Source organism: Eublepharis macularius, chromosome 1 (genome assembly GCF_028583425.1).
Source record: "Eublepharis macularius isolate TG4126 chromosome 1, MPM_Emac_v1.0, whole genome shotgun sequence".
Lineage (NCBI taxonomy): Eukaryota > Metazoa > Chordata > Lepidosauria > Squamata > Eublepharidae > Eublepharis > Eublepharis macularius.
The window spans coordinates 158,282,293-158,305,595 of record NC_072790.1 but is presented as its reverse complement, the minus strand read 5'-3'; the positions used below and the strand labels follow the sequence as shown (position 1 = coordinate 158,305,595).

Here is a 23,303-nt window from a genome sequence, read left to right as displayed (position 1 = left end):
ATAATGGTTTTAACTCTCATTTGTCCTACAGCAATTAACTTTTGACTTGCTATATGTCCCAGTGCTGACGTTTCAAAAGGAAAGATAGTTTTTTCTCTTGCTTCCTTTTAAATGTTCTTATGATGGATATTATCAATCCATATTTCAGAAGTTGAATGGACTTTCCAGAAAACATGGATTTCACAAATGCTTTTATTGTGAAACATTGCTGTTGCCAAAAATAGTCTACACATGGACAGATTTTTCAAAGTCAAAGAAAAATTCTTTCAGGTAGATAGCTGTATTGGTCTGCAATAGAACAGCAAGATTCAAATCCAGTGACACCTTAAAGACCAACAAGATTTTTCCAGGTACAAGCTCTTGAGAGTCAAAGCTCCCTTCTTCAGACACCCAAATTTTTCTGCTAAAACTTGAGGTATTGTAAGAAAAATTATGCTACAACTTGTTATTTTCACATATTTTGTATGATTGCTATATATTACCTTGCTTGCTTTATATCTACCTTGCTAAACAAATAAAGCTGCCATGCAAACAATAAAATAGCTACACAAACAACAGACCTTCTGCCAGGTACCAAACGCCTTCATAATTTAAACAAACTGTACCTAATGCAATTTGGTTATGCTGTCTTTTTATATGAATTATGCATGGCTTACTTTCATGATTTTATTATTCTTTATTGTTATTCCTTTATTTTCATTTTATATTATTTTCATTTCTCAGAATGCTACAGGGACATTTCTCTGCTCTTTTCCTCAGAATAAAGGCAGGGGAACGATCACTCACTACAAGCAAAGCAGATTCCCCTCCTTTTCTCCCAACCCTACAAAGGCAATTGGACAGCCATTCTCAGTATGATGAATATTGGTTTTGTGTGAAAATGCACATCAGATAATATGAAGATTTACTTATCAAGTCAATTCCTATATGGCTTCTAGAATTTGTTATTAAGACATATTGTGGAAATGTGAAAAATAAATAAATAAAACAAGTTCTCACACAAGCAAAGATGATGAAGCTAAAGATGATGGTATCCCAAACTAGTAATACCATTCTGTTATTACTAAACTCCTTCCTTCTACATCCTTTCTTCTACATCCAGTGCTTTGCTGTCCCATGTACCAGAAACTTCTTACCAAAAAATTATTTCTAGTAGTACACAAGGTATCAACTGTTCCACTATCCACTGATTTGCTTACTAGTAGTATGTATACTTGATGTCCACAAAAATGAATCCACAAGAAGATAAGGAAAATGAAGTATTTTCTCTGGATAGCTGTAGCCCAGACAGCTCTCCAAGTTGATAACACAGATATAGAAGTCATATATGTGTTACCCAAATAGGTCTCCTTAATTGGTTGGGGAAATTAGCATTTGAGTGGAGGTAATTAGCAAGTGAGTGGAAATTAGCAAGTGAGTGGAGGTAACTAGGAATCTATACCAATGTTTAGGGGATTATTCCCTTAGAAAGGTTTCAAATAAATCAGGCAGCTGTTCAACCAAAAAGATTTTTTTAATTAAAGAGAAATAAAAGGGCAAACATATAGAAATCACACACAGCTCACATGCAAGGCTAACTAAGAAAATCAGGGAGGAAAATAAGAAGAAAGCAGTTTAGGGAGGATGATAATTACCAGTTCTGTAGACAGAGGTCTAACAGCAAAACGACAAGCAATTTCATGAAGAGAAGAAGCCCAAACGAATTTTGGTGTGTGTGGATGGGTCCCAACACACACATACAGAACACATGTCTGGGAAGCCCAGTTATAGAGCAAAATGTTCCCTGGGACATCTTTGCCCCAAAACAATGGCTTAATGGCTGTAACCGGAGGTGGACAAGTTTGATGGTTCCTATCTGAGGTAGACTATAGGTGAAAATATTGCTCGATGACCTGATAATTACTGGATGGGAAAGCTACCAGGTTTGCTGAATAGCTTTGATTAGGATAGGCAGTGAAGGGGAAGTATAGCAGAGTGTAGATGAGATTAGACAGGGGTTTTCTCAGGAAGCCTCATTATCTCTGCATCTCTTTGGGGCATGGAGGGGTAGTCAGTCAGTCAATCTGACTCATGTTCTGATAGTTTTCCAGGCTCCTTCCCAGTTGGCATGCACTCTGCCTTGGGGCAGGCACTGCCTTAAATGTATGGCATAGGAGGAAGGAGCTTATGATATTCCATCAAGAAACTGCCCTCTCAGCATGAAGGGGGGGGGGTCTAACTGCTAACACCTAAGGACAAAATGCAAGGATATCTACCTACAATATGACCAACAGTGGATGCAATGCTTACTAACAAAGCTTGTTCATTCCATGTCTTTTTATTGCATCTGGATCTGCATTCTAGTTATGTACAAAAGATGGAAGTATTAACATAACACTGCATATCCATATCTCTGATTAATGACAATATATTTCACAGGCATGTCCATTGGTTTTCTTGACCTCAGATTTTACTCTCTATACATTCTTCTGGAAGCCGTATTTCATGAGATATTGGGATTATATCTAAAACAGCAAAAGGATAAATTGTAGGTATATTTTGAAGGGGCAAAAATTAGTTATGATAAAAAACATTGTACATTAATTGTTTAAAAACTGCTACAACTCTGCCAACTTCCTTATATTTGCCACAAAGTGAAGTAAAAGCTGCACTCAAAGCAATTGGGAGAAACAAAACACCTTGAGTAGATAGAATACCAATAGAGCTATTTCCAGCTACAGAAATGGAGTCCACCAGAATCTTAACAAGAATCTGTCAACAAATATGGAAAACAAAACAATGGCCCATGGATTGGAAATGCTCAGACTACATTCCAATTCTTAAAAAGGGGGATGCCAAAGAGTGCAGCAACTGTTGCGACTATCGTGTTAATTTCCCATGCAAGCAAAATTATGCTCAAAATTCCACAGCAAAGACTCTTACCATTTATGGAACGAAAATGCCAAATGTTCAAGCTGGATTCAGAAAAGGAAGAGGCACGAGAGACCACATTGCAAATTTACTATGGCTAATGGAACATACCAGGGAATTTCAGAAAAAAATCAGCTTTTGACTGTGTGGATCAAGAAAAGCTATGGAGAGTGTTAAAAGAAATGGGGGTGCCACAACATCTGATTGTTCTGATGCGCGACCTGCACTCTGGACAAGAGGCAGCTGTTAGGACAGAATATAGGGAAACAGAGTGGTTTCCAACTGACAAAGGTGTTAGACAAGGATGCATATTATCTCCCTGCCTGTTCAACCTCTATGCAGAGTATATCATAAGGAAAGCTGGATTAGAGCTAGAAGAAGGTGGAGTGAAAATTAGTGGAAGGCACACTAGCAATCTGAGATATGCAGATGACACCACATTACTGGCAGAAAATAGTGAAGACTTGAAATGACTACTGATAAAGGTTAAAGGTGAAAGTGCCTAAGTAGGATTACAGCTGAAGATCAAGAAGACAAAAGTAATGGCTACTAAGGAATTACACAATTTTAAAGTTTACAATGAGGAAATTGAAATGGTTCAAGATTTTCTATTCCTTGGCTCAATCATCAACCAAAAGTGAAACTGCAATGAAGAAATCAGAAGAAGACTGTGTCTTGGAAGAGAAGCTGTGCGGGAGCTAGAGACTATCCTTAAAGATAAAGATGTCTCTCTGGGAACCAAGATCAAGATAATCCAAGTTACAGTATTCCCCATTACTATGTAAGGATGTGAAAGTTGGACAGTGAAGAAAGCTGACGAAGAAAATTGATGCATTTGAAATGCGGTGCTGGAGGAGAGTTTTCCAGATACCATGGACAGCCAAAAAGACAAATGAGTGGGTACTAGATCAAATCAAGCCTGAATTCTCCCTAGAAGCTAAAATGACAAAACTGAGGCTATCATACTTGGTCACATAATGAGAAGACAAGATTCTCTGGAAAAGTGGAAGGCAATAGGAAAAGAGGAAGATCTAAAATGAGATGGCTTGACTCAATAAAAGAAGCCACGTCCTCTAGTTTGCAGGATCTGAGTAAGTCTGTTAAGACATTTTAGAGGTCTTTCATTCATAGGGTCACCATAGGTTGGAGGCAACTTGATGGCATATAACACATACATGTTTGCCAGATTATACCTTTCACCAGACAGATGCTTTCTTCCAGTATTCATATTCATATTCATGTGGTAAATCTTGATTTTGTGATGAAAAGAATTTCCAGTCATGTAACAGTTAAATGCAGGGGGCGGGGGGACTTTGAAAATAGTGCCATATTATCCTTCTTCAACTTTTGATTCTTTGAGAGATTTTTAAAGGAAACTTATTCAATGAAGACAAGTTACCCTGCAAAAGATCATTCATCAATAAACATTTTTAACGTTTTAGATTGGTCATACAGCTATATGACTAAAGAGGGTGGGATGAACATCTTATTTGCTTCTGTTCAGAATACAATAAGGCATCTTGTTATTTTCCAAGCCTTTCTGAGGCTCAGAACAAGTACTGAGTGCCCTGTCTTGTGTAGGTAAACTCATTTATTTAATTTGTTTCCTGTTCAACATTCTGGGTCGGGCTTTAGGGACTTTTTTTTCTTTTGGGGGACCACAATATTAACAGTTTCCACAATATTAACAGCTCTCAAGGACAGAGAGTTGTTGGAGGCTGTCCCCAGCCTTCTAGCTTACTAACTTGTAGTATTATAGGAGTGGTAATTAATTCTTTTCTCCTGTGAGGAAGAGTAACTGCAGGACTTATCATCACAGGTTAAATCCCTTATGATTGGCTGAGTCATCTGGACCTGCTGCAGGTGGCTGGTCTTTACTTTATTCTACCCCCCTTCCCTAAGGAACATACTTTCCCGGAGGAATCTTTTGCTCCTCCTTCTGAATGCTATGCCACTGGTGGATTCCTGTCAGTAAAGGAATAAGGAGGGACCACAGACATCATTACAATACTGTAAACAGCGAGGGACCATAGACTTCTCTACTATTGCTATAAGTATGATCCTACTGGGTAGTTCCTATGTTGTTTATTATATTAGTCATGGAATTTGCCTCTGCTGTGTTTCAACATCGTTAAATCTTTAAACCTTTATTTTCATTTTTTCTCTTTAAATATTGCAAATTGCATGTACATACCCAGTATACATATATTGAAATGTCTTGATATTAATTGTACTTACACTATGTAATTTGCCTTGAGTCTCAGTGAGAAAGGCAGACTATAAATGACGTAAATAAAATCTGAATCCAGTACTTTGATCCATTTTGGTCACAGCTACCCAAATAGTTGCTTGGTGGCACTCAACCTGCCAAGTGCCTACCTCTCAGGGCTGACTTCCTGTTTAAAACCTTATAGGGCTGGAAATTGCCTCTCTGTTCCACAGCTGGTTTAGTCAAGAGAGGCTGGTGGCAGCTCGCTATTCTGGCCTAGTGAGGCTTCACTTGCCAGTTTGGGTGTTTTTCTAAAAAAATTTGCCCTCTGACACTGCTTAGGGTGACCAGCAGCCCCCTGGGGATCCAGGCAGGCTTTCTGAGAATGCTTATAGTCTGATTAGCCAGAAATAGTTTTGATCGACCAATGGATTGTTACTGCTTCTATTAATCAAGCCTACTCATTTTCAAGATGCAGCCCTTTAGCAAAAATCTTTCCTGAAATATTGTAACTTGAGCTTGGCAATATTTTTATTACCAAAATCCAATAACTAGTTAAATCCCCTTTACTTCCACTCTAATTTCTGATGGACTTGCTTTATTCACAAGTCATAGATCCAGATTAGATGGCCTGTCGCTCAATCAAAAACAAAGTACACAATAGAATAAAGAAAAATACAATGGCTAAGATATTAGAGCAAAGAAGACAATGCTGAGGAGATGCAAGTATAACAACCCCAGCTGCTGTACTTTAGGAAAGAGGAGTGTCCCCCACCCCCGGTCTCTCAAACACACACACGCGCAACAATCTATTTTTAAGAAGCATCTATGAAGATTGAAAATCTATTTTTAAGCATGCAATGGTAGTATTGCAAATATGAAATGAAGCACTTGTGAGCAAAAAGTGTGTCTGTGTGTGACTGAGACAGCTAACTAATTTGCAATATATAGCACATTACAGTACACATGTCTTGCTTTAATTGGATTTCAATGGGAATTGATCCAGAAGAGAAAGAGGGGTCAGAGAAGACTCATGACACATGATTCCACCATTACTCTCTCATTAGAAGTCCCTGCTGCAGTAAGTTCGTTTGATGTAGATATAAGTCCATTAATGCAGCAGAGGTATGTTGTTAGAGCAGTGAAAGTGAAATTAAGGTAAAGTAATAGCAAAGCAATCTTGTTAGACTGCAGTGCCTTCTTTATTGTATTGTCAAGAGGAAACATAGATTAAAGGCATTCTTCAATCCAAATCCCAAATAATGTCAATATGTTTTCTGAGAAAGCAGTCACAGGAGGGAGAAAAACACCAAATGGCAACCCACTGTTTCACAGACGAGTCAGCTCATATTTTTATCATGTGCCATTGCTGAGCTACTAACAGTGAAATCCTAAGAAGAGTTAATCCAGTCAAAGCCCATCAAAATCAATGGTCTTAGACTGGAGTATCCCTGTTTAGGCTTTCATTGTAAGTAGAGGTGAGAACGAACTGAGAAAAAAACAAACCGTGTGGTTTGTGGTTCGTCCCATTTCACAAACCAGGAACCACAAACTTTCATGAATTTGCCTCAGTTTGCGAACCAGTTCGTGAGGTTTAAATACCCCTTTCCATGCTGCTGCAAAGCGGAACGGAAAGGGGCATTTCACCCCCTACCAGCTTGGATCAGCTGCTTGTCAGGGAGATCCCTGACAAGCAGCTGATCAGGGGTGAAATGCCCCTTTCTGTGCTGCTTCCCAGAGGCACAGAAAGGGGTATTGGGCTTTTACACAAAACAAACAACTGGCAGACCAGTTTGTGGAAGTTCATGGAAAACGGGCTTCTATGATCTGCTGGTTCACGAAGCATGAACCGGCCCAGTTAGTGACCAACTTTAGTTCGTCTTGCAGTATGTGCCCCTCTCTAATTGTAAGTAATCTTAATGCCTCTGCATGTCTATCAAAGTATATGAAAATCTTTCAATTGAGACATAAAATAGGGTTTGAGGAGAAGGCAAGGATGGAGGTGCATATTTATAGTATTTAGAATACTACCCCATAAAAACAAGGGATGCTAATCAGAGAAAGTGGTATAAAGTCCCATTGAGATCAATGGGATTTAAGACAGTAATTCTATTCAAGAACCATTGATTTAAATGGGAATTAAATTATTTCTTCCACATTGCATCAACTATGCTTGTAACATATTCCATGCTCATGTCTTCCCAATTATTTCTAAAATGCTTGAAAATTTTCATAGCATCCATGTTCTTCATAAATCTGCCCTCAAACAGTCATGGAACTAACTAGAAGGGAGGTGTCTCTAGACTTTGTAGAGTCCTGCCATGAGAAACCTAAAGTACTTTGAGTTTCGCCTGCTTTCTTGAACAAAATGGATTTCAATCCCTTATTCTGTAATTTCCCCCACAGCAACTGAGACTTTTGCTATGACTACAGAGGGGTAAGAGTGATAGAGCGATGGGTTATACCTAAATTCAATCAGTTGTAAACATGAGAAAACTATCTGTAATATTGAGATTTTTTCTTCAGACATGGATCTCTTCCAAACAGATTTTTACAATGAAAGACACCCCCTCCTTCAAGAAAACCTGAGCTGGAAGTTGTAGTGTGAAGGGCAAGCATGGCTTGCTGGACTTTTGATCTCATTTACAGTGCTTATTTCACTGTTTTCAGAAGGACCTGTGGATTTATCTGGAAAAGCCCAGATGTTGGCAAAAGGGATCAAGAACAAGATATGCTGTGTGACACTATGCCAACTGAATTGATAAGCAGTTGCCAAGATGCAGGCCCTTTTCACACTTACAGTTTAAACCACCATTTATGAACATTCCCCCCCCCCATCACAGTGGCTTTGGCATTGCACCCATTCATTTCATACTGTCCGCTGCAGTTTTGATTTGGCGTCTGTGCTTCATTTCAGAAGCCTGGGTGTAGTTTCAGGTTTTCAGGGCTTTGTAAATCACACTTTTTAAAAAAACTTTAAGCATGTGCAGTAACGTTGCAATATTGGAACACATCCCCCCTATGCTTTTGCTGATTAAGCTGTCCTTTGCCCACTGGAGAGGTGATTGGTGGCAGAGTTCTGGGGGAAAACTTGTACCATTCTCATTTTTTTTTAAGTCAAGCCAGGAAAGGGTTAAAATGCTGCTGCTTCTTTCCCTCTGTGCTGCTTTGATTTGCAAACAGCTGTGCAAAATGCTTTTTTTTTTTACATTGGCAGAAGATACCAGGAGGTAGGAAATGCAGCCATTTAACCCTTACCTGGCTTTTGAAACCAGGAGAAATTAGGAGTAAAATTACACTTTCCTAGCTTTGAAAAAAAATAAAAGTGTGTGCTCATACCACTGAAGGTGGAAGGGGAAACCAGCCATTTAACCCTTTCCTGGCTTTTAAAGCCAGGATAGATTAAGCAGTAACATTTTGACATTACAAATCATTCATAGCTTTAAAAAAAAGAGAGAGAGTGCACATACCCTCAAGGGAGGAAGGGAAAAGCAGCCATTTAACCCTTTCCTGGCTTTTAAAGCCAGCAGGGAATAAGCAGCAAGCTTAGGAATCATTCCTGGCTTTGGAAAAAATAATGGAGTGCGTGCATACCTGGTAAGAAGGAAGCCAACGGAGAAGCAGCCTTATGGCTCTTACTTCGCTTTACTAAAAAAATGGCAGACACGGAGTTCAGAGAGCTGAGGAGGGTGGGAGTGGTTAATTCTGCACAGACCAATCAGCTCCCGGGGAAAAGGAGAGGGGAGAGAAGCATAAAGGGAGTATAGAGTTCACACTTACATTAATCACGCCAGCCACAACTTCTCAGCAGCTTCAAAATAAACTCACGGTATATCTGCAGTGAGAAAAATTGGAGATGCCGCAGACAAATATCGATTCTGCGTCCCATGACTACCTTGCAAGTGTGAACGTCCTGCAAACATGGGAAGCAGAAAAGGTGCTGAAATGCTTTAAAGTTCCAGTGTGAAAAGGATAGCAGAGTTCATGGAACTCTGAGGGGCCAAGAATGATCCTACAAATTATCGGCCGATTAGCTTGTTATCAACAATAGGCAAAGTATATATGGCCTCTTTATATTCCAAGCTTCTGAACTGGCTAGACTCAGAATCTATACTGTATCCTGAACAAGCAGGATTTAGGAGGAGTGTTTCAGTTCTTGATCACTGTCCCACATGGTATCATTTTGCTGATAAATATTCATCCTTTCCAGGAGACCATTTCTATACAGCATTTACGGATCTTAGGACTGCTTTTGATTCAGTCCCAAGATACTATCTAAAAGGCTTCTCTTGTTAATTTTTAAATTGTATGAGAATCCAACAGCACAAATTTGCTGCGGACCAGAGGGCCAACTGACTGGTCCTATTTTCCTATCCAAAGGTGTTAAACAATGCTGCCTTCTAGCCCCTCTACTTTTTAATCTTTATGTAAATAACAAGATTCCTTACCTTCAAAAATTAACACCATGCACCTATATTGGCTTGCCACGAAATGCCTGTTATGCTTTATACAGACAAAACGGTGCTATAATCTAGATCAGAAGTTGGTCTTTGTAAGTCATTAAATGCATTTATTATTATATTCAGGAGGGGCTATCTATAAATTATGATAAATCTAAAATAATGATCCCCCCCCCTCAAAATGGCCTTGTTCTAGACAGAAGACTTTGACTGTCAAGGGAGGGAAAATAGAGCATGTGGCCTCACCTGTAAAGCCCATGTCCACTCAGCAACTGAAATTGCTAGGACCAATGCAAACACTCTTTTAGGAGTTTTCTATTTAAAAGGAGATCAGTATGTACCTGCAGCCATTATGCCTTTAATGCTAAAATAATTCCCCAGGTCTTGCTTGGGGCAGCCATCTGGATAAGTGGAGTCTCTGAGGGCCAAACTACAAGTGACGAATGACACTCGAACAGCAAGTGTATTCCTCCCTGTTCACTTGCCCTCCACTCAATCCACTTGCCGTTCAAGTGTCATTCGTCACTTGTAGCTTGGCCCTGTGTCTTTGGATTATACACTCCTTCAGTTCCCCTGACGGATGGGTGGATTGCCTAGCTATGTCACATGAACTGTACTTAGAGTAGAGTTTGCACAGTGTTCATTTGAGTCCAGGGACTGGACTGCTGCCTTTAATTTGAGACTGAAGGTCCACTTTTCTGTACCTAATGCCCAAGGGGGGCTTTTGAACCTTCTAAAGGAAGACAATTTCAGAAGGATCTGGGAGAGGTGTGTAGAAAGTAGGCTTGAGCTCCTTGGCCTTTCCCTCATAACACTTAGGAACATGGATTACTAAGAAGCATCAAATCTGAACAGGATGAAGTTCATTGACCTTGACCATGTCAGCACACTAACCCAGGCAAGGTGTGTATATGCTCCACTTGTGCATTAGGGAACCCTCCTTCTATGACCCTCCCCTCATATTTGAAATTCCTTACAATCCTTAGCCACAGGCATGCTTTTATGCTTGCCAGATTAAATGTTCTGATGATGGTAGAACTGAGAGGACAATTTGCCAAGTGATCCTATTTTCAGATCACTTGTGTTGTTGTGTATGGGGTGCAATAGAGGCTGTATATCACCTATTGTAATACTGTGATCAATGAACCGTCCCCAGGGCTCTTTGGATTACCCCTATTCTATATAAATACCAGCTTCCTATTGAGTCCTGGGTAGTATCTTTATTGTTAGCAGACTCTGATTCAGAAATAACTCAGTCTGTTGCAAAATATTTGGCAATAGTGGTCTCTTTAAAATGCTGCTAAAATGAGTTCTATCCTGTTGATCATATGAGAAATTGTATAGGCCTATTTTATCCAATGTGTTTTAGATTTTTATGAGACACATGTATTTTATTGTTCTGTATCTTGCTTTCATTTAGTTTGTCATGTTTTGCAACATCTCTTATCATGTTGTGGTGTACTGGTTTTGTGCTCAAGACTTCTGGTCATATGAGCTTAATAATAAAGGAAATAGCAGTTTCTGTAGGTTCTTGATGCTTCAGGAACAAATGTTAGATGCAAACAAACTACTCAGAAATACTTTAGAAGTATCCCTAGAACTGTATGTAAGTATAATCCCGATGAACTCTAGTCTCAAAATAGTTATCTCAAGATCCTAAGATGCATCACTAGATGCACTAAGATGCATCTCAAGATCCTAAGCAGCAGCAAGGACAGGAATTTGAGATTACATCTGCAAGTCTGAAAAACAAGAACATCTTGATATGATACATTTTGAGGAAATGAGTCATCTGATAAGAACTTTCTGGCTGGCATTGTTGCTTTGAGATCATGGGATATTCCCCTGGCCAGGATCAAAATGGGGCGCTGCAGTAAACAGAAAAGTGAAAAATTATGATCCCACCTGTGAAGACTGGGATGCAACTCCATTACCACACCAGAGCAAAGTAACCTTGGAAAAGGTCTAGGAAGGAGGCATGACCACTTTGCTTGTTGGGATTTACCTGCCTTGAGGGCCCACCAGGCTTTGAGTGTTCTGTCTTCCTGCTATCTTGGCTTCCTAGTCCTTGAGCCTCTGATAGGTAACTACAGAAATACTTTGCTTTGCAATACTTAGAATTTAGAAGCTTTGTTTTAACTAAGAAGGCTGTTGTTTGTCTTTGAAATGCATAATGGCTTATCCGTTCATTGTCCACCATGTCCTTTCTAAGGACAGGCAATGGGCCCTTGGGATTTCTTTAGTTGTATGCCTTTACCTTTTGTTCATGTATTCCATACTACTTTCTGTAGTCTAACATTTCTTTGCTTGTTCTGTTTCTTTGCCTTTTAACTTTTATATCTTATGCATTTAGTATATTGTGTTTCTGTAATGTGTTCAAAATAAACATGAGCAGTAAGTTGCCTGGAAAATCCAAAACAGCCACAATTAACGTCAAAAGAAGCAACCTCAACCATGGCACGATTAGTTAAGGGAAAAATGAGAGGAAGGGTCAGGAGAGTCAAAAACGAATGAGTTTAAAATTACAGTAATAGAAGTTTAGCTAGAATTTATATCATTGATGAGAAAGGACAGAAACAGTGCTGAGAAAAGAGCAGCATGGTTAATGAGAGAAGTCAAGGAAACTAGTGCAATAATCCCTGATTCAATTTAATTTGAATACTTGACATAGTCCTGCTTAGAGATGGGCACGATCCGCATTACGATCCAAAAAACCCTACGATAATGGCAATCACACAATCGTGACTCAGCGGATCGTGATTGGCCACGGCCAACGATCCAGCGATCGCGAGGGGGCTGGATCAGGGCTGGATCGTGCTCGGATCGGGAAGCCAGACACTCAGGCACCAGTAATCTATTCCCGGGGCAACGGAGCCAGGGGAATGCCTGAGCTGTGTTTCCCCTCCTCCTGTCGCCCTGGAAACCCGAATGGAAGCCCAGCTTTCCTTGATCAGCAGGGCTTCCTTCCAACCACGGAGCAACAAAGCAGTCACCAGCTGGGAGAAGACACCCAGGGGAGGGAGGGGGAAGGGGGTGTTCTGTAGCCATGGGCACTCCAATCTCATCCCTGCAAACCCTGATAGGCAGCTCTGGCGGCCAAACACAGATGGCCAAACACAAACACAGATTCCGCCGGCATCACCCACCGTTCTTTTCTCGCCAGCGCACTCCTTTTTGGCCTGGTGGGCGGGCACATGGGGGGTGCTGCTGGTGAGCGGCCAGACCCCCTGCCCCCTGAGGGGAGGCGGCTCGTCGCCGTCTCCCCATGCCCACCGGGCCCGGTGGTCGCCGCCAACACCCACCTTCCCACATAGCTGGGAATAGCATCGCGCCCTGCTCTGGCCTCCACAATCCACGGATCGGGAACGGGAGATGATTGATGTGGATCGTTTAGTTGGGATCATCATCGGCGCTGATCCATGATCAGCTGGATCGGCAATTTTTTTTGGATCATGCCCATCCCTGCTTGATATATTTTTTAAAAAAATACTGAAGACCTATGAAAAGTATAGGACTACAAAAGGGATTACAGACTTGGACTGCCTGCCTTATGAACATTTGGGGCTTTTAGTATTGAAAAAGGGCCATGGAGGGGTGAAGTCTATAGAATAATGCACAATGTAGAGAAAGATCAAGATAAACTTCTTTCTTTCCCCTAATAACAGACAGCTGACTTGTGGAAGACCCATAAACTTGTGGAACTGAGCCACTGGCTCAGTTGGATTCAACAGGGGGTTGGACAAGCTTGTGGAAGACAGATCTGTCACTGGCCGTAGCCATGACAGCCAAATTGGGCATCTAGATTCAAAGGCTGAATGTGTTTAATTATCAGTTGCTGGGGAGCAGTTAGCAGGTGAGAGTTGTTGTCTAAAATCTATCTGCAGCCTTCGATAGAGGAGACTGTGACATCTTGTTGCTATTATTAAAATATAAATTGCACTACAAATGCAAATGGATCGGAACACTACAATGAACATCTATGGACTTTAGGTCATAATTACAGAGTAACTTGCCAGAGAAATACAGGAAGAAAGATTAAAATTGTATGCAAAACTGTTCAGAGTATGTGAATTAACCCTATTATGTGCATTTGAGACCCCTGTGAAAAACTGGGGAATGAATACATGTGGCAAGTATTCAAGATGGAAAGAATAAATGTGTATCCTAAAATTAATATGAGTAAGCATATTCCTCTTGGTAACAATATGGGTTTTGCAACAGAAAAAGGTGAATTGCATTAACCTTATGTGCTCTCTAGTGGCTTGATTAAGTTTCTGACTTTAATAGCAAATGAAAACAAAACCACAGTGAATAGCTTGTTTCACTGAGTGCTCAACTAGACATTCCAAAGCAGACTCAAGTCTGGAAATGTACATTGTCACCAACTACCTGCAAAGAGGCATTTGTGTATGCATGTGCACATAGTTTGCAGTGGAGAAGCAGTAGGTGGGAAATGTATGTTTGTCCACCTGTTTCCCATTGAAGACCCCTCCCATCAAATGCCTTTTCCCCAGCTGGGGTTCTTTTTACAGCATTGATGATAAAAGCAACTGGGGGGGGGAGTTTGCAGAGAGAATGCAGCTTGCTGATGTACAATCTTTCTGCAATCCACAGCTTCTCCATTATAAAGCATGTTCTCCTTCCACAATTTTGCAGGTGTTAGGTTATAGCCTGGATTTCCAGTCCAGCATCTGCTATTAGAAATGTGCATTTGGATATTTCTGGTACAAACATATATTCCAAAAATATTTTATTGGTATTCCAGAAAATGAAAAATTACAGAAATATATGTAAATATTTAGGTATGGCATTTTAAGGATCCCAGGCCTGTTTTACTTTAATTTTGCAAGTTTTCCAGGCAACGGGAGAGAAGGGGAGGGTAGCAGTTCTCCCAGGCAATGGGATCAGATGTTAGAGGGAGCACTTCTGTGAAGAAAATAAATAGTGTTAAAAATATTGTTCATGCCACTTTCCTAAAGAACACCCTTCCACAAATATACGAACAAGAGTTGTTAGGAAAGTAGACAAGTATCTCAAATTGAAACAAATATAAGCATATCCCACAAAAGCACCTAAAATTAAGCTTATGCATATGGTATTGGCTGTTGTGTTTTTTCTTTAGAGAGGTGGAGGGGGGGGAGTGCCAGTGATGAAGCACTGTTGGTTCGGTCAGGCTTGCCACACTGGCACTTTGTTCTGCTGGGATTCTCTAGTTTGACATTGCTTGTGATGGGCTTGCATCAGTGTTCCTTGCTTAAGTTGGTTCTCTTGAGATTCTCTGGTCTGGTAGGTTTTCTTGTATGACATGTAATCTTAACGAATTATTTTTGCTACTACTGCATATTTTAAAATAATATTAAATGTGACTAATAATAAAAATATAGAGCTTATCCTTCTACCTTTCATCTTAAAAAATATTGTTATACATTTTTCCAAAAGGCTGTAAAAGCGCTCAGCCAATTTGGAATTTAGTGCTCAACCTTGGAATTCAGTTTTTCCTTTGCTCCCAAGCAAGGAGTTGTGTGGCCCAAAGCATAAATGACCCTACAATAGATAACAGTAAAAGTTGTGACATCAGAGGAAGTGAGCAAATAGCCACCAAAGGAGTCGATATTCTTGCATGACCACAGCACAATGACTTCAGAGAAGAACAATCACTTTCAGCCAACAACCCATTTTGACAGAAGAAGAAAGACTGAGGAAGATAATTAGAGGGAAATTTGACAATACTTATATTTCATGGAACCTTAGCAAACTTCTCACATAAAATCAACACAAGTATATATGTAGCAGGGGCAGAACCCAACATATTTCCAATCTGATATAACCCCCCCCCCCCCCTAAAATGAACTTCAAATATTTTGTAAAGAAATACAGAAATTGAAAATAACCTTTTCCTGAAAATCTGTTTCATACATACCCAAAATCAATCAAACTAGCATGTTCAGTGTCATCTATCATACATGAATCTGAGAGGGCTCCTCCTTTACACTGTTATCTTTTCCTCATTGTTTTTAGGGCTGCTTCACAAACTATGTAGCAACAAAAGGCAGTTCCTATCAAGTTATACTTCATGGACATCAACAGCTAACCCTCGGCTTTCTGGCATGCATACATGTATGACAGAAACAAAAATAGGAAGAAAACTTCTAAAATAAACCATTTACTGAGTCCTGGCACATTTAAAAAAATGTTTTTATCAGGGGGCAAACTGAGAAAGTATATGCAAGAAAGCTTTCAAGCTTCTTGAAGCTTCTCTACCAAGAAATAGTACGCTTGACAAAGATATTTCCCCCTTCAAAACTTAATAACATTCAAACTGCTTATTTGGGTTGTTTTAAGATTTTCCTCCTTTTTTAGGGTCTTGAATCATAGAATCATAGAGTTGGAAGGGGCCATACAGACCATCTAGTCCAACCCCCTGGCAACCTCCACCCTCTTTATTACATATTTATTTAGAAAAATTCTGTGCTGTCTCTCAAGGGGATATGCTTGTGATTACTTACAAAGTAAAACGTAATAAAAGAGCTTAAAATCATTAAATGTTAAGAAACACCAGCATTAAGAACCCACTGAGAACATAATAGTAGTATAAAACATTAAGCACCTTAAAATGTTTCTCTTAAAACAGAATTCAAACTTAAAGCATAATATAAAAATGTTGTTAAAAGATTAAAGATTAACCCCTTAATTAAATGCCTTGATAAAAAGAAATAGTTTGGCCTGGCACCTGACAGCATGCAAGCCTCAAGGGGGAGGGGCTGGACAGCATGGGAGGAACCCCCATGACGATCAAGGCCATAAAGGTAAGAACCAGCAGTTTGAATTGTGCCTGGAAATAGACAGGCAGATCTTTCTAGACAATAGACAATACAGATCTTTCAACACAGCTATATTTCTATATTTTTCTGGTACAGACATACTTTGGCACATCCACTCTACATTTTTAGGTGCCCTTCTAAACAAGTAGAGTTGAATCTGGATTAAATTTCCTGCTAATGGAAGGGGAAGTGTAATTTCTGCCAATTCCCCTTTCATGATGCAGATTCTGAATTTGCATCTCGTACCATTCCTGAGGGTCCCCTGCCCACCCACCACAGCAACATTTCAAGGAGCTCAATGGGCTGCAGTGTGGGGGAGGGGGAGGAATCCAGCAAGGTCTGTTCCCCTGATGGAAGTGCATCCAATTAGTCTGCATCCAATTCATAATATGCAAAAGAAACATTAGGTTTTATCTTCAATAGTTTCTATTTTTTTCTGTTCCAGTTATAAACCATCCTTGCTTCCTCATCTACTGACACGCTGAGCAGCTAGCTATACTGCTCTCAGCCCCAAATTATCAGTCCCAACTTCTTCCCCATTGACTCTAGAGTGGCACTCTACTATCTCATCATGGGCATGAGGCAGAGGCATCACTGATGCAAAGCATGCTTCATTTATTATATTTTGTAAATATCTAGACTGCTTATATATTAAAAAACAAGCAGAGAGATTTACAAGTCAGTATAAATGCAATTGCATTAACTACACTTTTGCATTGATCAGATGCTCAAAGGCCTAGCCAAGTACAAGGCCAAGCCAAGTACAAAAGTTTCCTTTGCTTATGAGATGGACATTAAAAGGTACAGCAGAATGACATCATGCTGTTCTTACCCTCTCAAATTTCTGGAGCTTCACTAGTTAGACTTTGCCTGTTGAAACACTAGAGATAAAGGCTTGGATCCAACTGAAGCATTTCTGCGGATGGAAGAATTGTGACTTTTTAACCTCCCCCCCCCCCACAGCCCCAAATGCCCTCTAAAAAATTGAGGGGGGTACTCTTGGCTGTGGTGCAGAGTGGTAAGCTGCAGTGCTGCAGCCCAAGCTCTGCTCACGACCTGAGTTCGATCCTGGCGGAAGCTGGGTTCAGGTAGCCAGCTCAAGGTTGACTCAGCCTTTCATTGTTCCAAGGCCAGTAAAATGAGTAGTCAGTTTCCTGGGGGTAAAGTGTAGATGACTGGGGAAGGCAATGGCAAACCACCCCGTAAAAAAAAAAAAGTCTGCCAATAAAATGTCGTGATGCGACATCCCCCCATGGGTCAGTAATGACTCGGTGCTTGCACAGGGGACTACCTTTACTCTTGGCTGTAGCAGGAGCTGGAAAAGTCATGCTCTGGAACATGAATCCTTCCATCCATAGAAATGCTAAAGTAGATTCAAGGCAAAGGGATTAAGTTTGCCCTTTTCCTGTTCTAAAAGGGAGTTCTCATCCATTTATACTTGAAACATCAATTTACTAGCCTATTAAAACTCAGAATATTTTGCAGTCTAGGTAGGAGATTATAAATTCACGTTATTATTTTAGACAATTGTCTTAAAATGCTCTTGAATGTACTGAGATGTATTTGTTCTCAAATGTATATTGTTCCTTGAGGTACTTTAGAAAATTTGCTGAAACACGCTGTCAATGTTTCTTCTCCCTTTATCTTGCTTGCAGCAGCTATATCAGAGTTCTAACAGAATTTCCAGAACAAATATGTAAAGTGTTAACAGAAGGTGCATGTTTCTAAAAAACAAATGTTGAAGTACCAAGAAAACTGGAGCTCCACAGTACTTAGGAAAGTGCCTTGCTATTCACACATTACATGTTTGTAAGTAGTGCAGCTGTCAGACGTGCCCTGCTTATCTGCCATGTATGTCTATTATTCTCTGTACTCTGGGCCTCTGAGAATGTGTAAAGAACTATCTGGGTATGTTTGACTATGTAGCTAAGAGTAGCTTATCTCACAGGTGGCTGCTTTTGCTTTCTCGACTGGCATGGGAAAGTGTCGTTGGAATGCTGGCAGGAGCCATATCTTCCTGAGACATGAAATGAGCTCATCCTTGTCTTCCCTTTCCCTACCCCCTCCAACCTCCTAGGCCCTGCGCGCCTAAATTCTAACGGTCTTTATCCCAAGGCGGGAATCTTGCCCTATAACTAACATTGCTTTCCCCCTTTACATCACTTCTGCCAATGCTGTAGTCTGAGTGCACTGATCCTGATGGATCTCTAATAAAGAAACTTTTACTGGACTCTTGAAGTATCTGCAGTGAAGTAACTGGAGATCTAACTGGCAGAGCCTGACAGCAGCCAGCAAAGATTTTTTGCTGTGCAATGTATGAAGTAGCTCTTGACAAGAGTTTTCTTTCTTTATGAGAAAAAAGTATTAGTGGGGTAATTCCTACCTTGCCCAGTCCTGGAGTGTCTTTCACTTTGTTGACTGCCCTCAGCAAACATGGTGGAGCAGGTGGAGAAGAAGTTTGTAGAATAGTGCTAAACTTGGTAGCAAACAGAGGAGATTCAGGAACTGAGGATGTGGAGGGCCTATGTTTCTTCTTTTTGGAAGACAGGTTTAACTTCTGAGCAGCTCTGTAGAAGAAACAAAGCCAGAGGAAAATGAATATTTTCAAAAAAAATTTTATAAAACTCAAAAACATCATGTATGATCATGGACTCCAAAAGAGTCCTTTAAGTTGACATAAGTTGACACCTTTAAGTCTGATTATGTCAATTATCTTGAGATGATAATTCTGCTGATCTAAGAAGCCTAGGCATTTCTTTAAACCAACAAACAGTTAAACATAAATCCAATTAAGCTTCATTTCTTCAGTTTAGCACACAGAACACATTGCATCTTATCACCAAATTAATGAGGTCACAAATGGCAATTTATGGGAGACAATTCAGTTCCACAAAAGGACTTTGCCTTACAAAGAAATGTTTGTCTTCTCTAAGCTATTGGGAGCAGGGAAATTACCTGTTGAGTGTTTGGAAGTAAGCAGTCAATCATTATTATGCTAATGATAAGTATTATTCAAACACCACCTGAAATTAACAAACTTATAAAGACCCTGGCAAAAGCTATTTTAAGTCTGACACCTCATTAAACAATCTAGTCTACTTCCAGTCTAATGCTGATTTATGCTGTTTGTAGAAATTAGAGAATCATGCACGCAAACTAGCAGGTTAAAATGGAATCCTAAGTAGAGTTACACTCTTCTAACTCTATTGACTTCAGTGGACTTTAAGGTTTAGGGTTGAACTGTTAGTTGATTTGACTTTGACTGAGCTACTGAGAACTACTGTTTGCAATGCTTTTCTATTTTAAAAACATACAGTTCTGCCCGCGAAGGCAACTAAAGAAGAGGTTAAAAGCGCCATTTTGGAAGTCCGCCGGGCTTCTTCAAAATATGCAACGAAGCGTCAGCTGCCTCGCGAGATCATCATCGATTTTTCATCTAAAAGGATCCGAGACACTATCCTATACAATTCATATAACGCGGATCTGGACTTTTTGGGTAACAAAGTTAAGATACTGAAAGACGTCCCATTTTTAGTTCGGAAAAGATGTTTTAAGTATAAAAAGCTCGCAGCTCTTCTGAGGGAACGTGGAATAAAGTACAAATGGCTATTTCCGGAAGGAATCTGGTTCAGTTACAAAGATCAAGCTTACAAGATATTATCAGAAGATCAACTAAGGGATTTTGAGGACAAAAATCCGGAATTTCAGCGCACCAAGCAAGAAGAAAAGGAGAAGTCTGAGGGGGGGGGGAGGAAACGAGCACTGCGGCTGCAGTTGCTCAGAGAGAACTGCGTCCGGGACCCAGGAGGGGGAGGAAAACTTAATTTGAATTTGAATTGTAATTTGCATTTTGTAAGGTCAACCACTCCATCAATACTATACAAAGCTTTAATTTTTTTTAATAATGGCAGTATGAAGGGAAAGCATTCTGTGTAGTGTAGTTGTTATATGTTGTTGTTGGTTTTTTTTCTTTCCTTCCCTTGTTCCCCTTTCTTTCCTTTGTATTGTTAGTTAATGTAGTTAATAAAAAGAATAAAAAATGTTAAAAAAAAACATACAGTTCTGTATTCAAATCTAGGTTATTGCAGCCATTCTGCTTTAAAATACAAGGGGTATGGAGAGTCCACTCCCACTGGTTGCCACGAAAGGGGCACAGTATTTTATCTGTTTTTATAACTGATTTTAAGCTGTATTTTAATCAATGTTGTACCTCACCCTGAACCCGTTTGCGGGGAGGGCGGGTTAAAAATAAAATAAAATAAATAAATAAATAATATTTGGCTGTAACTTGCTTCTAATGTTTGGTGTTTGAGAATTGACTCAGCATGAGAAAACCATAGCTGGTTTTCTTTCAATGGTGTTGTTCTTATCTGAAAATCCCAAATGGTTGCATTAAAATTAAACTTTTCACACTTGGCTCATTCTGTGCCTCAGTCCTTATCATTAAAATATGCTAATAGAAATAACTACATTATGATATCCAAAACATCATTAAAGGTAACCAAATTCTGTGAAGAGGCAAAAATTGGTAATATTAATAACATATTCAAAAGGTGGTACATATTATTGTTTACCAATATGAAATTCCAGATGCTCTAGAAAGAAAATCTCAAAACGGTTAATTCAGAAGGAACAAACCCAATACATTCCAGTACACTTGCATACAACTGTGTCTACATCAGATTATAAATGAAATTTATATCTGCAACAGTTGCATTTTGCTGAATATGCTGAATTCACTAATCACATTTTAAATAAGTAACTTCAAAGCAGTCCTTTTTGTAAAAAAGAGAGAGAGAGAGAGAGAGAGAGAGAGAGAGAGAGAAGGTGCCAGTACCCATATATAAAGTTGTACTAATTTCCACCATAACCCCTCCCCTCAGACTTAGAAGAGCCCTGAAAATGGTGCTGGTCCCCCATACTGGTGAGTACCAGCCCTTCTTCAAAGTAAAATTTGAATATCCATTTTGATTATGAATTTTTAAAATACAGAATGAGCTGCTATTGGCTCATTTGTGAGAATCATATATAACTACATAAGTAACTGGATTTTACAACAGAACGGATAGAGGTTCCATGAGACTTTCTACCCAGATTATAGGGCTGTGTTATAAGAAGTAGCTCAGAGAGATGTCTTGATAGGGACAGGGACTATATTCTGCACTGTTGGGTACCATCTGCTGATGTGGACATAGGCCTATTAGGGAGTTTCTTTTTTTTGTAATAAATTTTATTTATTTAAGAACAAAGAACAGAAAGGAACAGTTGAGAATACATAGAACCTTATGAAAAACTATTAAGTACATCTAGGAGATTATATATAATACAATAAATTGAATAATAATAATAAAATAGAGTACATATTTAGAATATAATAGATACTATTACCCCTCTCCCCCAATTCCAAACTCATAATCTAAAACGATATCAATTATATGTTTCACCTATTATTAAAGTGCCCAGAAAGATAAATCTATGAACATAAACATAAAACTCAAAAGTAATAAGGAATAATACAAACATATTATGCAAAAATAAAAACATAATAGACAAAAGTATTTTTTCAAAAAGAAAGAAATAGGGAACTTAACAGTCACTATATCCAATATGTGAGTCAGATTAATTATTAATCTGGTCCCCCATACTGGTGAGTACAAAATGAAATGTCCCCCCTCCCCACTTCCGGTTTGGGATCCATGGAGGTCTAACGCAGCTCTAAGTGCTGAGCTGACAGGGCTGCCGTTTTAACGGCCGGCGGGGCAAAATAAGCTCGCGGCCAACTGTTCTCAGGCGGAGAACAGGCATAGAACGCTTAAGAACCTCAGGGCGCGTCGATCTCGGGCGAGGGGGGGTCCTGCGCAACAGACTCTCTCCCGTCCCTTGAGGTCCCACCCGAAGACAGGTCAGCTAAAATCTCTGCGGCAGTCCTGGAGCCAATGCGGTTGGCATAAGACCTACATGCCCAAGCTTCAACAGGGGCAAGAAGAGCTGATGGGAATTTGAGATTGAAACAGCGATTACAACCCGCGAAAAGTGCTGGAGAAGGTAAAGATCACTATCTCTTGAAACGGGACAGATTACTTAAAGCAATGAAGCACTAAAGCAGACTTTTAAACTGCAACAGATTGATTAGAAGGAGGGGAGGATCCGGCAAGAACTATATTAGAAAAAGGACTAAGTTAAACGGAGTTATTAAAGGAATTGGACTATTGTTTTACATACCTGTGGTCACAAGGAGATATCAGGCTGTGAGAAAGCTTTACCATCGCGAGAACTGTTGTGGGAAGTCGGGAAACAGGAAGTACGTAACAGTGATAGAGTTGCTGGAGAGGAGTGGCCCTTGCCGGATGACAGGAAGAAGGGAATCGCCATCTTTGAAAGGGGAAGAGCTGCGGCTTCAGCGGAAGAGGAAGTAAGCCATATTGGATTACAAAAACCATAGAGGAACCATAGAGAAAAGACGCCCGACATTTTGGACTCTTTAAATGACTTTTTTGCAAAAAGACCGGGACATTCAAAACAAAAGGACACTAAGTCAAGCGCCACGGAGTTAAGGAAGCGAGCGGACTTGTGCGAGCGAGGTAAAGCAAGCCCCACGATGTCGAAAAAAGAGTGGCTAACGGCTATAGAGAACTTGGATAAAAAACTTTCAGAAGCGATTAAAGAACTTAAGGATATGAAACCTGAGCTGGTGAAAGAGGTTAAAGAGACAGTAAAGAATGAACTGGCAGAAGTGAAGAAGGGAATGGAAACAATACAAAATGACCTGCAGGCGACACAGCAAAGAGTCAATGTAGTGGAAAATGCGGTGGAGAACCTTGCAGACACACAACGAACAGAGATGAGGGTGATGAGGGGAAGAATGGCAGTTGCGGAGAGCAAGCGTATGGAGAAGCAGCTGAG

General features: G+C 39.9%; 1 protein-coding gene across 1 annotated transcript in view; it reads right to left on the bottom strand.

Annotated features, from left to right (window-relative positions):
* KIF26B (kinesin family member 26B) overlaps positions 1-23,303 on the bottom strand; it is a 665,930-nt gene that overhangs the window by 249,673 nt on the left and 392,954 nt on the right. The window contains exon 5 of the mRNA XM_054994402.1: positions 18,784-18,967. Coding sequence (XP_054850377.1) covers positions 18,784-18,967 — 184 coding nt within the window. The remainder of the gene's footprint in view (positions 1-18,783; positions 18,968-23,303) is intronic.